The sequence below is a fragment of the Thunnus maccoyii genome, chromosome 5, assembly GCF_910596095.1.
Source record: "Thunnus maccoyii chromosome 5, fThuMac1.1, whole genome shotgun sequence".
Taxonomy (NCBI): Eukaryota; Metazoa; Chordata; class Actinopteri; order Scombriformes; family Scombridae; genus Thunnus; species Thunnus maccoyii.
Genome location: NC_056537.1, coordinates 3,674,845 through 3,690,147, shown reverse-complemented (window position 1 = coordinate 3,690,147; position 15,303 = coordinate 3,674,845). Strand labels below are relative to the sequence as shown.

Sequence of the window (15,303 nt, the reverse complement as noted above, 5' to 3'; positions counted from 1 at the left end):
AGACAGGTGTGCTGTTTGTCAGTGATGATGTCAGCGGGGGCTAAACAGGTGAACAAAATGCTGCTGATGCTGAAGGCCTCACACAGTCATTGTTAACCCTTTCAAAGAGGCTTTGTGTGTCTCTGCTGACTCAGTGCTCTGAAACACAAAGCAGCTCGTTGCTCAGGTGTATAAAAGCTGTGAGCTCAAACAGGTATGAAGCACACCAACGACACACCAACAGCACATGAACATGTCCACCACCGATATGAACATGAGGAGCAAGGTAAGTCCCAGAATGCATTGTTTCTCTACATTTTATTTTGAAAAACAAACACACACACAGGAGTGAGATCAGCTGGAAAACACATATCTGAGTCTGAGAGTCACATGACTTTCCAACCTCTGAAGCTAGATAACAGTAGAGACTGATCAGTATTGATACTCACCTGATCAGGCTGATAATGTATTGATTATTACACAGTGGTGGAAAGTAATTAAGTACATTTACTCAAGTAGTGTACTTCAGTACAATTATGAAGTACTTGAGTATTTCCATGTGATGCTACTTTATACTTCCACTCCACAACATTTCAGAGGGAAATATTATACTTTGTACTCCACTACATTTATTTGACAGCTTTAGATACTTTTCAGATGAAGATTTGACACAATGGATAATATAACAAGCTTTTAAAACACAATACATTGTTAAAGATGAAACCAGTGGTTTCCAACCTTTTGGGCTGTTGATGTCTTACAAAAAGCAGTGTATAGTTCAAACTAGCTCGACCTCCAGCAACTACAGTAACATGCTGCTTTCACACTGATGCTTCAGTATTAATAATCTAATGATGTCATATATAATAATATATCAGTCAGAGGGACCAAACCAATACTTTTACTGCAATACTTTAACTACATCAAGCTGATAATACTTATGTACTTTTACTTAAGTAGGATTTTTCATGCAGGACTTTTACTTGTAATGGAGTAAAGCTGTGACCAGTGATTATTTTCATATATACAGTATAGACAACGACTCTTCTGTCTCTGTCTCAGATCGTTTTCTACGAGGAGAGGAACTTCCAGGGTCGTTCCTATGAGTGCAACAGTGACTGCCCCGACCTGTCCACCTTCCTGAGCAGGTGTCAGTCCTGCAGGGTGGAGAGAGGCTGCTTCATGGTCTATGACCGCACCAACTTCATGGGCAACCAGTACTTCCTGAGGAGGGGCGAGTACTCCGACTACATGAGCATGATGGGAATGAGCGACTGCATCAGGTCCTGCCGCATGATCCCCATGGTAACCACACAACCAATCACATTACAGACTGACTGACAGTAAGACTTTCACAATGTAAGGACGTGGAGGTCGGAGTGGTGGAAGGACGAGTAGCACGTCTGACTTTCATACACAGTGACAAGAGTTTAGAGCTGCAACTAACAACTATTCTCATTATCAATTAATCTGTCAGTTATTTTCTTGATTAATCAATTAGTTGTTTGGTCTATAAAATGTCAGAGAATGGTGAAAAATGTCAATCGCTGTTTCCAAAGCCCAAGGTGGCGTCCTCAAATACCTTGTATTGTCCTGATGAACAATCCACAACTGAAGTATATTCAGTTTACTATCAAAGAATAATAAAGAAACCAGAAAATATTCATATTTGAGAAGCTGGAATCAGAAAATTTGGATATTTTTCTTAAAAAATTACTCCAAGCTTAGCATAAAGACTGGAAACCGGGGAACAGCTAGCCTGGCTCTGTCCAAAGGTAACAAAATCCAGTGCCTGTGAAGTTCACTGATTAACATGTTATATGTCAATTGTTTAATCCGTACAAAAACTAAAATGTAAAAACTGATCGTTCTGCGCCTAAAACCACAAACAAATAAGAAAGCGGACAAATTTACTCAACAAAAAATGTCCAATCATCCTGTAATTAAGTGACCATGAGCGGATAATGTAAAAAGAGAGGATTTTAAAAAGGCTGGCAGGGTAAGTTCAACCAGGTGTAACAGTAAAGTTTATTCTTCAGCATTCGGAGGAAAAACATGTTTTGCTTATGTGATTGTGAGTTCTGAAGTTTGTCAGGAAATATGTCATAAATATGTCATTTGAATGACTGAAGCTTCACATTAGCTTCATATAAACTTTTAAATACAGAAGGAGGACTGAGGATTTTGTCCCCCATCACTTACATTGTAATTGCATTATGAAGGGATCTTCTAATTTTGAACCTGTCCTTTAACCTAAACCCATAGTGTGTACATTGATCAGGCATCCACATACTTCTGGCCATGTAATGTATTTAGGTACAAATAAGGACTGATCTAAATTAACTCCCAAGAACTCCTCATGTGTTCAACTGATACTGACTGTTTGTTGATTACTGATGAGTGGCTCCATGTGTTGCAGCACCGTGGATCTTTCAGGATGAAGATCTACGAGAGGGAGAACTTCGCAGGCCAGATGTCCGAGCTGATGGACGACTGCGAGGACATCATGGAGCGTTTCCGCATGTCCAACTGCATGTCCTGTAACGTGATGGAGGGACACTGGCTGATGTTCGAGCAGCCCCAGTTCAGAGGCAGGATGGTGTACATGAGGCCTGGAGAGCACAGGACCTTCATGAACCTGGGCATGGGCAGCATGAGGTTCATGAGCATGAGGCGCATCCTGGACTCCTGCTACTAGACACTGTTAACACTGAGAAATAATAAAGTGCTGTTTGTGTAAATAATAATGTTTACTGTCTGTTTCTTGAGCCACAACACAAAGAGTAAAGAACAGAAATTATCAAATTAAAGTTATTTAGGTTAATTAAATTATGTAAATACTAACCAAAGAAAGCTAAACCTATTCTTTCTTTTTTATTTGGATCCTCATTAGCTTCCACAAAGTGATCACTGGGCTTCTTGAGTTCCAAACAAAGAACAATGACTTGAGAATAAAAACAATCTCAATAAAACAAGAAAGGACAAAACAAAGATCAGAAAAGAAATGAAAATAACTGGACATATAATAATGAAGACAACAGACACAAACAATAAAAACAAAAACAAAAGTGTCAATATAAAAGCCAAAAAAAGAAAAGAAAATTAAAAGGTTTCCAAGAAGTAAAAGTAACATCTGAACTAAATTTGAATCTACTTATTGATTTTTCTACATTATCTTTAATGTAAAAGTGTTATTCCACATCCCTGAATGAAGCAGCAGCTTTAAAGGGTACCTAATGTGTTGATTTCCAGCTCTAAATTTTTATTCAGGGACTCGACTAGAGTGGATTTTCATGATTCACAGTTCAAAAATACTCCTTATTTATCTTATACTGGCCCTTTATGCAGCCCCTCAGTTCAGCCTCTGTCTCTAACAGGTAGTCTTAGCTCTTGTCTCTTTAAGACCCCCTTTCCAATGAGCCCACTCTGTTCTGATTGGCCAGCTTTCTGTATCAGAGTTGTGTTAAGTTACCGCTGATGCAAACCCCATGTTTCCTGCTGTACTGCTTCATATTAAAAGCTTTTAAATGACTAAATAATATGAGACTTTTATTGTAAAGAATTTACAGGAAATGAAACATGTTCCTCACTGAATTAGCAGAGCTTTGTTAGTGGAGCTAAAAACCAGTTGACACAACAACATGTGGAGATATTCAAAGCTCTTTGTTGAGCGGATCAGTTAGAAATATTGCAGGGAGGAATAGTACAGGCAGAAACAGCAACAGTGATAATGATCTTTGATGAAAAGCTGCAGATGCCCAGCACACCTCCAACAAGTAAATTACTTATTTTACTTTGCACTGATGTGTAATGGAGTCATGGCTCGGTGTGACTACCCCCAAAACAATGGAAAAACGCCATAATGTTTGTGGAGTGGAGCAGCGAACTGGCAAGCTGTGCATGGAGCAGATGACCATGTAAAGAAATCTGTCATCAGTCGGCGTCCGTTTGGGCTGAAAGTAGAAAAAACTGTTGGAACTGAGTGTTCAGAGCAGTCTGAAGTTAGTGCTTTTTGCTCACAGGGATTATTTCTACATAGGTTTACCTCATTATTTGACACTTTGGCCACATTTAATATGAACATCTGACAATGTAACATTATATATATGACTGAAAATAAGGAAACGCATAATAGGTCCTCTTTAAGTCCAGTCATGCTAAACTTATGCTAATGCTAACTATCTTAGCAGATGTTCAGTAGCTGCTGTCTCATTTGAGTGAGATTCATGTGATTCTGTGCATCATTCAACATCAATAAGCAGCATAGAAACAGTTTATAAACACTATAATGTAATAAGCAGGGAGAGAAAGTGTTTGTATATATGCTGTATAAAATAATTTACAGTACAAGAATATGAAATATATTAGTATTTATGTAAAAGATGATTTACACAAGACATATAACTGTTAGCAAAGTGCCGTTTGGTGCCCTAGGCGAAACGTCCACTGTGCCCCTAAAGGAATCAATCAAGGGAGAGTAAGGGGGTGGTCGTGGGAGGATCAATAGTGTCAACACACATATAAGACTGAATAATTTAAGATTTTAATCTGTTCAAAATTTTGAGCCAGGCCATCTCCCTCACCTTGTTAATTGCGGCAGTATTGAACATTTTGGTGATGACTCCATTATTTTCTTCATATAGTTCCATCAGCAGGGTTTGTTACGCTGCTGAGAAGAACACCACTCTATTTTTCCCTTCTTTATCCGACATAGTATCTTCTTTTCGACAATCGATTGTTCTGAGCTGCTTATATCCTCTGTGCACACGCACAGTGCAAGCTTATTCAAGCCAGGCTGGAGTTACCGTTGACTAGACATGGTTAATGGAACGGCTTGAGCCTCCAGCCTCCTTTAGCTGCGTTGATGAAATACCCATAAGGTGAGACTCACCTGTAATCAGTAACAGACTGGGAAACAAAAACAGCTCTGGAGTTTAATCAAGAGCAGCCCGACACATACAGCACACAGTTACTACACAGTCTCATGTGGTTGTCATAATAACATCGTTTCTGACAGTTGAACATGCCTTTAAATATAAGTTTATTATTAAACCAAATTTTAGGGTTAATATCTTACACTGCACTGTAACTTTTATTCTCCTGTTTTATCTGTCTTATTCGATTTTAGCTTATTTTTTCCCAATTTAAAACATTTTAATTGTATTTAAATGTCTTTTTTACATTGCCTTGTGTTGCTTTCATATTCTTGATTGGTGCCTTTTGTGTTTTATGTAAAGCACTTTGAATTTCCTTGTTGCTCAAATGTGTGATACAAATAAATTTGCCTTGTCTTAAAGTATTAAGAGTAAAAGTGTTTGTTTTGCAGAAAATTGGCCACTATGACTGATATGTTAAATCAGCTGGGTAAAGGAAAGAAGAAAAAACAAAGTTCTGCCACACAAAGTTTAGTTAATTTTTCAGACTTTTCTGTAAACGTTGGTTTTTGTCAAACATTGGACCTTTGGGCCTCAAACAATTATTTATTTGGTAGAACTGCTAACAAGTCAAACATCTGTAACATGACAATGAGCCAATAGTACACACAGGGGTTACGAGCCAAAAGGTTTACCAAAGGCAAAACAAAAATGAATGGTTTAATCTTTAACATTTTTTAAAAATTTTATAAGCGTATAATATATTATTTAATGTAAAATCTTCATCTGAAAAGTAACTAAAGCTGTCAAATTAAAGTAGTGGAAGAGAAAATACAATATTTCCGTCTGAAATGTAGTGGAGTGGAAGTAAAAATGAACATAAATGAAGATACTCAAATAAAGTACAAGTACCTACATATTGTACATAAATACAGTACTTGAGTAAATGTGCTTATTTACATTCCACCACTGATGAATGACTTGTGTATCTTCTGAATGTAATATGCACATCGTTTTACTGGTCAAAGTCAACCCAGTGTTGTACTGGTACTATGGTGCTTTGTGTGTCTCTGCTGACTCAGTGCTCTGAAACACAAAGCAGCTCGATGTTCAGGTGTATAAAAGCTGTGAGCTCAGACAGGTATGAAGCACACCAACAGCAGGCAGGCAGTACACGAACATGTCCACCACCGACATGAACATGAGGAGCAAGGTAAGTCCCAGAATGCATTGTTTCTCTACATTTTATTTTGAAAAACAAACACACACACACAGGAATGAGATCAGCTGGAAAACACATATCTCTGAGTCTGAGAGTCACATGACTTTCCAACCTCTGAAGCTAGATAACAGTAGAGACTGATCACCTGATCAGGCTGACAATGTATTGATTGTTACACAGTGGAGGAAAGTAATTAAGTACATTTACTCAAGTACTGTACTAAAGTACAATTATGAAGTACTTGAGTATTTCCATTTGATGCTACTTTATACTTTCACTACACAACATTTCAGAGGGAAATATTGTACTTTCTACTCCACTACGTTTTTTAGACAGCTTTACTTTTCAGATGAAGATTTGACACAATGGATAATATAACAAGCTTTTAAAATATAACACATTGTTAAAGATTGTTGGCTTTTGACGTCTTACAAAAAGCAGTGTGTAGTCGGGGTCACATTTCACATGTCTATGAGTTGTTAACAGCTCCACCAAATAGTGATTTTTCCCTCTAAACTTCTCACATGCTTTCATTTCAATAAATGTTCAAATGATCCAATATTTCACCAAAAATCAAAGATTAGAGAAAATGTCCAAAAACTGAAAACAGATTTGTGTATCAGAACTTTGTTTTTTCTTCTTTCTTTTCTTTTGGGAACCACTGGACTAAACTAGCTAACTGTATATAAAGTAGTGTAAACTAGCTCGACCTCCAGTAGCTACAACAGTAACATGCTGCTCTAACACTGATGCTTCAGTACTAACAGTCTAATGATGTCATATATAATAATATATCAGTCAGAGGGACCAAACCAATACTTTTACTGCAATACTTTAACTACACGAAGCTGATAATACTTTTGTACTTTTACTGAAATAGGATTTTTCATGCAGGACTTTTACTTGTAATGGAGTAAAGCTGTGACCAGTGATTATTTTCATATATACAGTATAGACAACAACTCTTCTGTCTCTGTCTCAGATCGTCTTCTACGAGGAGAGGAACTTCCAGGGTCGTTCCTATGAGTGCAACAGTGACTGCCCCGACCTGTCCACCTTCCTGAGCAGGTGTCAGTCCTGCAGGGTGGAGAGAGGCTGCTTCATGGTCTATGACCGCACCAACTTCATGGGCAACCAGTACTTCCTGAGGAGGGGCGAGTACTCCGACTACATGAGCATGATGGGAATGAGCGACTGCATCAGGTCCTGCCGCATGATCCCCATGGTAACCACACAACCAATCACATTACAGTCCTGACATCTTCATGAATCTGAATCAGTTCAGACCCCATCTGACCAATCAGACTGCAGTCCTTCATCTTGTAGTTTTTATAACGTCACTGACAAATGACAGTCTTGTTTCTCACTCCTCTGTGACTGAATCAGTGTCAGAGGAATTACAGCCACATTGGACGATTCTGCAGCTCATGATTTATGTCTTTTAAAGTAAGACTTTCACAATGTAAGGATGTGGAGGTCGAAGTGGTGGAACGACAAGTAGCACGTATGACTTTCATACATGGTGACCAGAGTTTAGAGCTGCAACTAACAACTATTCTCATTATCAATTAATCTGTTGATTATTTTCTCGATTAATCGATTAGTTGTTTGGTGTATAAAATGTCAGAGAATGGTGAAAAATGTGGATTGCTGTTTCCAAAGCCCAAGGTTGTGTCATCAAATTACTTGTATTGTCCCAATGAACAGCCCACAACTGAAAGATATTCAGTTTACTACCATAGAATAATAAAGAAACCAGAAAATATTCATATTTGAGAAAGTGGAATCAGAGAATTCGGATATTTTTCTTAAAAAATTACTCCAAGCAATTAATTGGTAATCAAAATACTTGGAGATTAATTAAAAAGGTGACAACTTAGCAGTTCACATCCCGTCACAGAGCTGCACTTAATGTCCACTTATGCTTTGACCTTCACAAAGAGCTCAACATTTTGGGAAACACTGTCTTCCTTTCTGAGTGTCAGATATTAAGATGGATCAGTGTCAGCTCAATATAGAGCACCACATACTTCTGGCCATGTAATGTATTTAGGTACAAATAAGGACTGATCCAAATTAACTCCCAAGAACTCTTCATACATTCTACTGACACTGACTGATTATTGATTACTGATGAGTGGCTCCATGTGTTGCAGCACCGTGGATCTTTCAGGATGAAGATCTACGAGAGGGAGAACTTCGCAGGCCAGATGTCCGAGCTGATGGACGACTGCGAGGACATCATGGAGCGTTTCCGCATGTCCAACTGCATGTCCTGTAACGTGATGGAGGGACACTGGCTGATGTTCGAGCAGCCCCAGTTCAGAGGCAGGATGGTGTACATGAGGCCTGGAGAGCACAGGACCTTCATGAACCTGGGCATGGGCAGCATGAGGTTCATGAGCATGAGGCGCATCGTGGACTCCTGCTACTAGACACTGTTAACACTGAGAAATAATAAAGTGTTGTTTGTGTAAATAAGGTTTACTGTCTGTTTCCTGAGCTACAACACAGAGAGTAAAGAACACAGACCATGTAAATAATAATCAAAGAAAGCTAAACCTATTCTTTCTTTTTCTATTTGGATCCCCATCGGCTTCCACAAAGAGTTCACTGGGCTTACTGATCATCAACACAACAACAACTCAATAAAACAAGAAAGGACATAACAAACAAAGATCAGAAAAAAAGTGAAAATAACTTCTCATTTCCAGCTATAAATTTTTATTCCAGGGCTCCACTAGAGTAGATTTTCAGTTCAAAAAATTCCTTATTTATCTTATACTGGCCCTTTATGCAGCCCCTCAGTTCAGCCTCTGTCTCTAACACGCAGTCTTAGCTCCTGTTTCTTTAAGCCCCCCCCCCCCCCCCCCCACCCCCAATTGAGCCCACTCTGTTCTGATTGGCCAGCTTTCTGTATCAGAGTTGTGTTAAGCTACCGCCGATGCAAACCCAACATTTCCTGCTTTATTCCTTCATATTAAAAGCTTTGAAATGGATAAATAATGTGAGAATTTTATTGTGAAGAATTTACAGGGAATGAAATGTGTTCCTCACTGAATTAGTGGTGCTTCGTTAGCGGTGCTAAAAAATGGTCAACACAACAACATATGGAGATTTTTGGAGCTCCTTGTTGAGCGGATCACTTAGCAATAATGCAGGGAGGAATAGTACAGGCCACTGGTGGCCCTGAGGGAATCAATTAAGGGAGAGTAAGGGGGGTGGTGGGATCCATAGTGTTACCACCTATATAGGACTGCATAATTTAGGATTTTAATCTGTCCAAAGTTTTGTGCCAGGCCATCTCCCTTGCCTTGTTAATTCCTTTTTGGTGATGACTCCTTTATATTCTTCATATAGTTCCATCAGTAGGGTTTGTTCCACTGCTGAGAAGAACACCGCTCTAGTTTTCCCTTCTTTTTCCAACATAGTATCTTCTTTTTGACAATCGATTGTTTTGGGCTGCTTATGTCCTCCATGCACACGCACACTGCAAGCTTATTCAAGCCTGGCTAGAGTTAGCGTTGACTAGACACAGCTAAGCTGCGTTAGTGGAACGGTTTGAGCCTCAAGTGAAGGTTGATGTTAATTCTAGCCAGGCTTTTTCAAGTAAATGCAGCTGTCTCTAGCTACATTGATGGAATACCCTTCAGGTGAGACTCACCTGTAATCAGTAACAGACTGGGACACAAAAACAGCTCTGGAGTTTAATCCAGAGCAGTTGAACATGCCTTTAAATATAAGTTTAACACAAGCAACTGTGTAAATCAGGTTCATTTAATTCAGACAGAAAAATGTAGGAGGTGTAATAATGCGTTCCAAACAGATGGCAAGGTGTGAGTGTATATGCAGATTGAGGTGGTGATGGAGGGTAAAGGAACGCAGGAGAATGACTGGATATTCAGTCCAATGATTAGCATGAAATCCTCCTCTATAAACCACAAAGAGTGACACAAGCTCATACTGGTTCTGCTTTAGAAAGTTCATGTTTTTACATTTAAAATATTATCACACATACAAACCACACAGCATGTTTGATTTTTTTTTCTAACACTGGACGACATTTAGACAACAGGTTCATGTTCAAATCAATCACCAAAAATTACTCAATATCAGGTCAATATAGCAGCAACACAAAACTGGGTTAATGTTACCCAGAAATCTACTTAAGAATTTGTTTTGACCCAGTTTTATTTTTATTTTATTGTCAGGTTATTTACCCAAACTAAATCAATCCTATTCTTTTCAAATTGACATGTCACAGTTTGTTCTTGATTGTTAACAGTGGTGGAAGAATTACTCAGATCCTTTATTTAAGTAAAAGTATAGAAATATTATCAGCTAAATTCACTTATTCCATCCACTTCTGTTTCACTGCCTATTATTAAATCAAATTTGAGGGTTAATATCTTACACTGCACTGTAACTTTCATTCTCCTGTTTTATCTGTCTTATTCGATTTTAGCTTATTTTTTCCCAATTTAAAACATTTTAATTGTATTTAAATGTCTCTTTACATTGCCTTGTGTTGCTTTTGTATTCTGTCTTGATGCCTTTCATGTTTTATATGAAGCACTTTGAATTGTCTTGTTGTTGAAATGTGCTGTAGATAAGGAACCCCCCCCATCTCCTGCATGGTCACTAAACCAGACCACTGACCCAAACCATCTCTGATCTTTCAAGCTACAAGAGCCAGCAAGATAGGAAGATCAATTCACACACAATTGAGAACACCATTTTGATAAACAACCCCCACTTAAGAGCCAGTCACACACAGAGATGAACTGGCACCAAACTTTAACCCCACTGTGGATTTTGATTTTCAGGACTTGAGTGATCAACCCAAGAACTGATCACTGGGCAGACCGGCATAAGGCACAAGACATGCTGCACTATATGCCATGCCCATTCGCACACACACACACACACTCAAATGGCATGGACCCCCGCCGTTGGCAGTCAGACCAAAGACCAGAGGACTGTAAAGCCCATGGATTAGTTTTAGATTTTTGTCTAAGGACAATTATTGTTGTATGTTGATATGTGTGTATATCATATGTGTGTTGTTATGTACTTTGGTTAGACTTTTATTCCACTGCCTTTAAGCTAGGACCCAGGACATGTACCATTAACATAATCCCATCATCCATGATAACACTATCATGTTTAGTACCATTCTGCTTTTTTCACTGTCAGAATGCTAAAGTTACTATCAAAATTGCAGAATTAGGAATCATGCAACTGTTAAATTGTAAATACTTTGTTTAATGGAGTAACCATACTCAGGAATTGTACCTGCCTGTCCTTGGACAGGGGCGGGACTGACTTTGCTCCTCCAGAACTCTGCAACCCTGGGATTGGCCAGGAGGCACCTTCTGGGCGGGCAGACTGAAACTTTAAAACAGTGTCTTATCTGAGACTCTGTGCTGTTTTTGGGCTGTCTGCTGTTTTGCTGTTTTGCTGTTTTTAAGCAGCTCTTTAAGGCTGCTTGATGCTGCTTGCTGGTTCTTCTTGCTTTCTGCCATGCCGGTGGAAAGCTTGCAGTTTGCTAGTCTGAAGATGTGACTCAGAGCATCTTCTGAATCTGGAGTCATGAGTTGATGTTGTTGTAGTGTTTAGTACTTGTAGCTGTAGTATTAGTAATAAATGTGCATGTAACTAAGGTGAACTTGTTTGTGTTTTCTTGTGCTTACATCTCAGTCACTTAACCTTAAAAGACCTATAAGACCCTTGCAAAATCATAATTAAGATTAATAACACTCATAATTCTAATTGACCTCTCTTGTGTGTCCAACAAGGAGGACTATTTCCCTATTATTATATCTAGTCTAATATGAGTTATGTCACCGGACGAATAATTTCATGTTGGAGTTGTGCACAATAATAATTCATAATTCCCCCATAAAATCATAAAGATATTTGGGTGCCCAAATTCCTACACTGCGATACAAATAAATTTGCCTTGCCGTAAAGTATTAAAAGTAAAAGTGCTTGTTTTACAGAAAATTGTCAGCGATGTCTGATATGTTAAATCAGCTGAGTAAAGGAAAGAAGAAAAACAAAGTTCTGCCACACAAAGTTTAATTAATTTTTCAGACTTTTCTCTAAATTTTGGTTTTTGTAAAACATTGGAAAGTTTTACCTCTTTGGGCCTCAGACAATTATTCATTTGGTAGAACTGCTAACAAGTTAAACATCTGTAACATGACAATGAGCCAATAGTACACACAGGGGTTACGAGCCAAAAGGTTTACCAAAGCCAAAACAAAAACAAATGGTTTATTTTTTTAAACATTTGTTTAATGTTATAAGCTTATCATATATTATTTAACGTAAAATCTTCATCTGATAAGTAACTAAAGCTGTCATATTAAAGTAATTGAGTAGAAAGTACAATGTTTCTGTCTGAAATGTAGTGGAGTGGAAGTAAAAATTAACATAAATGAAGATACTCTAATAAAGTACAAGTACCTACATATTGTACATAAATACAGTACTTGAGTAAATGTGCTTATTTACATTCCACCACTGATGAATGACTTGTGTATCTTCTGAATGTAATATGCACATCGTTTTACTGGTCAAAGTCAACCCAGTGTTGTACTGGTACTATGGTGCTTTGTGTGTCTCTGCTGACTCAGTGCTCTGAAACACAAAGCAGCTTGATGTTCAGGTGTATAAAAGCTGTGAGCTCAGACAGGTATGAAGCACACCAACAGCAGGCAGGCAGTACACGAACATGTCCACCACCGACATGAACATGAGGAGCAAGGTAAGTCCCAGAATGCATTGCTTTTCTACATTTTATTTTGAAAAACAAACACTCACACAGGAGTGAGATCAGCTGGAAAACACACATCTCTGAGTCTGAGAGTCACATGACTTTCCAACCTCTGAAGCTAGATAACAGGAGAGACTGATCACCTGATCAGGCTGACAATGTATTGATTATTATACAGTAATTAAGTACATTTACTCAAGTACCGTATTTAAGTACAATTATGAAGTACTTGAGTATTTCCATGTGATGCTACTTTGTACTTCCACTCCACTACATTTCAGAGGGAAATATTGTACTTTCTACTCCACCACATTTATTCTACACCTTTAGTTACTTTTCAGATGAAGATTTGACACAATGGATAATATAACAAGCTTTTAAAATACAACACATTGTTAAAGATGAAACCAGTGGTTTCCAACCTTTTTGGCTGTTGATGTCTTACAAAAAGCAGTGTGTAGTCACGGGCACATATAAAGTAGTTCAAACTAGCTTGACCTCCAGCAACTACAACAGTAACATGCTGCTCTAACACTGATGCTTCAGTATTAATAATCTAATGATGTCATATATAATAATATATCAGTCAGAGGGACCAAACCACTACTTTTACTGCAATACTTTAACTACATCAAGCTGATAATACTTATGTAATTTTACTTGAGTAGGATTTTTCATGCAGGACTTTTACTTGTAATGGAGTAAAGCTGTGACCAGTGATTATTTTCATATATATAGTATAGACAACAACTCTTCTGTCTCTGTCTCAGATCGTCTTCTACGAGGAGAGGAACTTCCAGGGTCGTTCCTATGAGTGCAACAGTGACTGCCCCGACCTGTCCACCTTCCTGAGCAGGTGTCAGTCCTGCAGGGTGGAGAGAGGCTGCTTCATGGTCTATGATCGCACCAACTTCATGGGCAACCAGTACTTCCTCAGGAGGGGCGAGTACACCGACTACATGAGCATGATGGGAATGAGCGACTGCATCAGGTCCTGCCGCATGATCCCCATGGTAACCACACAACCAATCACATTACAGCCCTGACATCCTCATCAGTCTGAATCAGTTCAGAACCCAGCTGACCAATCAGACTGCAGTCCTTGATCTTGTAGTTTTTATAACGTCACTGTTTGATGACTGACAGTCTTGTTTCTCACTCCTCTGTGACTGAATCAGTGTCAGAGGAATTACAGCCACATTGGACGATTCTGCAGCTCATGATTTATGTCTTTTAAAGTAAGACTTTCACAATGTAAGGACGTGGAGGTCGGAGTGGTGGAAGGACGAGTAGTACGTCTGACTTTCATACACAGTGACCAGAGTTTAGAGCTGCAACTAACAACTATTCTCATTATCAATTAATCAATTAATCTATCGATTATTTTCTCGATTAATCGGTTAGTTTTTTGGTCTATAAAATGTCAGAGAATGGTGAAAAATGTTGGTCACTGTTTCCAAAGTCCAAGGCACGTCCTCAAATATCTTGTATTGTCCCGATGAACAGCCCACCACTGAAGTATAGTCAGTTACTGTCATAGAATAATAAAGAAACCAGAAAATATTCATATTTGAGAAGCTGGAATCAGAGAATTTTGATATTTTTCTTAAAAAATTATGATTAATCATTAATCAAAATACTTGGAGATTAATTAAATAGTTGACAACTTATCAGTTCACATCCCGTCACAGAGCTGCACTTAATGTCCACTTATGCTTTGACCTTCACAAAGAGCTCAACATTTTGGGAAACACTGTCTTCCTTTCTGAGTGTCAGATATTCAGATGGATCAGTCTCAGCTCAATATAGAGCACCACATACTTCTGGCCATGTAATGTATTTAGGTACAAATAAGGACTGATCTAAATTAACTCCCAAGAACTCCTCATGCGTTCGACTGACACTGACTGATTATTGATTACTGATGAGTGGCTCCATGTGTTGCAGCACCGTGGATCTTTCAGGATGAAGATCTATGAGAGGGAGAACTTCGGAGGCCAGATGTCCGAGCTGATGGATGACTGCGAGGACATCATGGAGCGTTTCCGCATGTCCAACTGCATGTCCTGTAACGTGATGGAGGGACACTGGCTGATGTTCGAGCAGCCCCAGTTCAGAGGCAGGATGGTGTACATGAGGCCTGGAGAGCACAGGACCTTCATGAACCTGGGCATGGGCAGCATGAGGTTCATGAGCATGAGGCGCATCGTGGACTCCTGCTACTAGACACTGTTAATACTGACAAATAATAAAGTGTTGTTTGTGTAAATAAGGTTTACTGTCTGTTTCCTGAACCACAACACAAAGAGTAAAGAACTTAGACGCCATGTTAATAATAATCAAAGAAAGCTAAACCTATTCTTTCTTTTTTATTTGGATCCACATCAACTTTCACAAAGTGTTTGCTGGGCTTACTGAGTTCAACACAACAACAACAATCTCAATAA

The 15,303-nt window shown here is 38.7% G+C and overlaps 3 protein-coding genes across 3 annotated transcripts; all 3 read left to right on the top strand.

The window, feature by feature from the left end:
• Positions 1 to 223: 223 nt before the first annotated feature.
• On the top strand, positions 224 to 2,688 carry LOC121897519 (gamma-crystallin M2-like). The gene is made up of 3 exons (XM_042412068.1): positions 224 to 265; positions 1,042 to 1,284; positions 2,399 to 2,688. Exons 1-3 carry the CDS (start codon positions 227 to 229, stop codon positions 2,675 to 2,677), a joined length of 561 nt encoding a protein of 186 aa, XP_042268002.1. The 5' UTR covers positions 224 to 226; the 3' UTR covers positions 2,678 to 2,688.
• Positions 2,689 to 5,970: 3,282 nt separating this feature from the next.
• LOC121897515 (gamma-crystallin M2-like) lies at positions 5,971 to 8,510 on the top strand. The gene is made up of 3 exons (XM_042412065.1): positions 5,971 to 6,066; positions 7,058 to 7,300; positions 8,232 to 8,510. Exons 1-3 carry the CDS (start codon positions 6,034 to 6,036, stop codon positions 8,508 to 8,510), a joined length of 555 nt encoding a protein of 184 aa, XP_042267999.1. The 5' UTR covers positions 5,971 to 6,033.
• Positions 8,511 to 12,727: 4,217 nt separating this feature from the next.
• On the top strand, positions 12,728 to 15,082 carry LOC121897520 (gamma-crystallin M2-like). Its single transcript, XM_042412069.1, has 3 exons — positions 12,728 to 12,847; positions 13,627 to 13,869; positions 14,804 to 15,082. Exons 1-3 carry the CDS (start codon positions 12,815 to 12,817, stop codon positions 15,080 to 15,082), a joined length of 555 nt encoding a protein of 184 aa, XP_042268003.1. The 5' UTR covers positions 12,728 to 12,814.
• Positions 15,083 to 15,303: the final 221 nt, after the last annotated feature.

Excerpts from the sequence above, each read along its gene's own strand:
- LOC121897515 (XM_042412065.1), top strand. The coding sequence starts at position 6,034 with ATGTCCACCACCGACATGAACATGAGGAGCAAG. Across the intron at positions 6,067-7,057 it reads ACATGAACATGAGGAGCAAG|ATCGTCTTCTACGAGGAGAG; the intron begins GTAAGTCCCAGA and ends TCTCTGTCTCAG. Across the intron at positions 7,301-8,231 it reads CCTGCCGCATGATCCCCATG|CACCGTGGATCTTTCAGGAT; the intron begins GTAACCACACAA and ends CATGTGTTGCAG.
- LOC121897520 (XM_042412069.1), top strand. The coding sequence starts at position 12,815 with ATGTCCACCACCGACATGAACATGAGGAGCAAG. Across the intron at positions 12,848-13,626 it reads ACATGAACATGAGGAGCAAG|ATCGTCTTCTACGAGGAGAG; the intron begins GTAAGTCCCAGA and ends TCTCTGTCTCAG. Across the intron at positions 13,870-14,803 it reads CCTGCCGCATGATCCCCATG|CACCGTGGATCTTTCAGGAT; the intron begins GTAACCACACAA and ends CATGTGTTGCAG.
- LOC121897519 (XM_042412068.1), top strand. The coding sequence starts at position 227 with ATGAACATGTCCACCACCGATATGAACATGAGGAGCAAG. Across the intron at positions 266-1,041 it reads ATATGAACATGAGGAGCAAG|ATCGTTTTCTACGAGGAGAG; the intron begins GTAAGTCCCAGA and ends TCTCTGTCTCAG. Across the intron at positions 1,285-2,398 it reads CCTGCCGCATGATCCCCATG|CACCGTGGATCTTTCAGGAT; the intron begins GTAACCACACAA and ends CATGTGTTGCAG.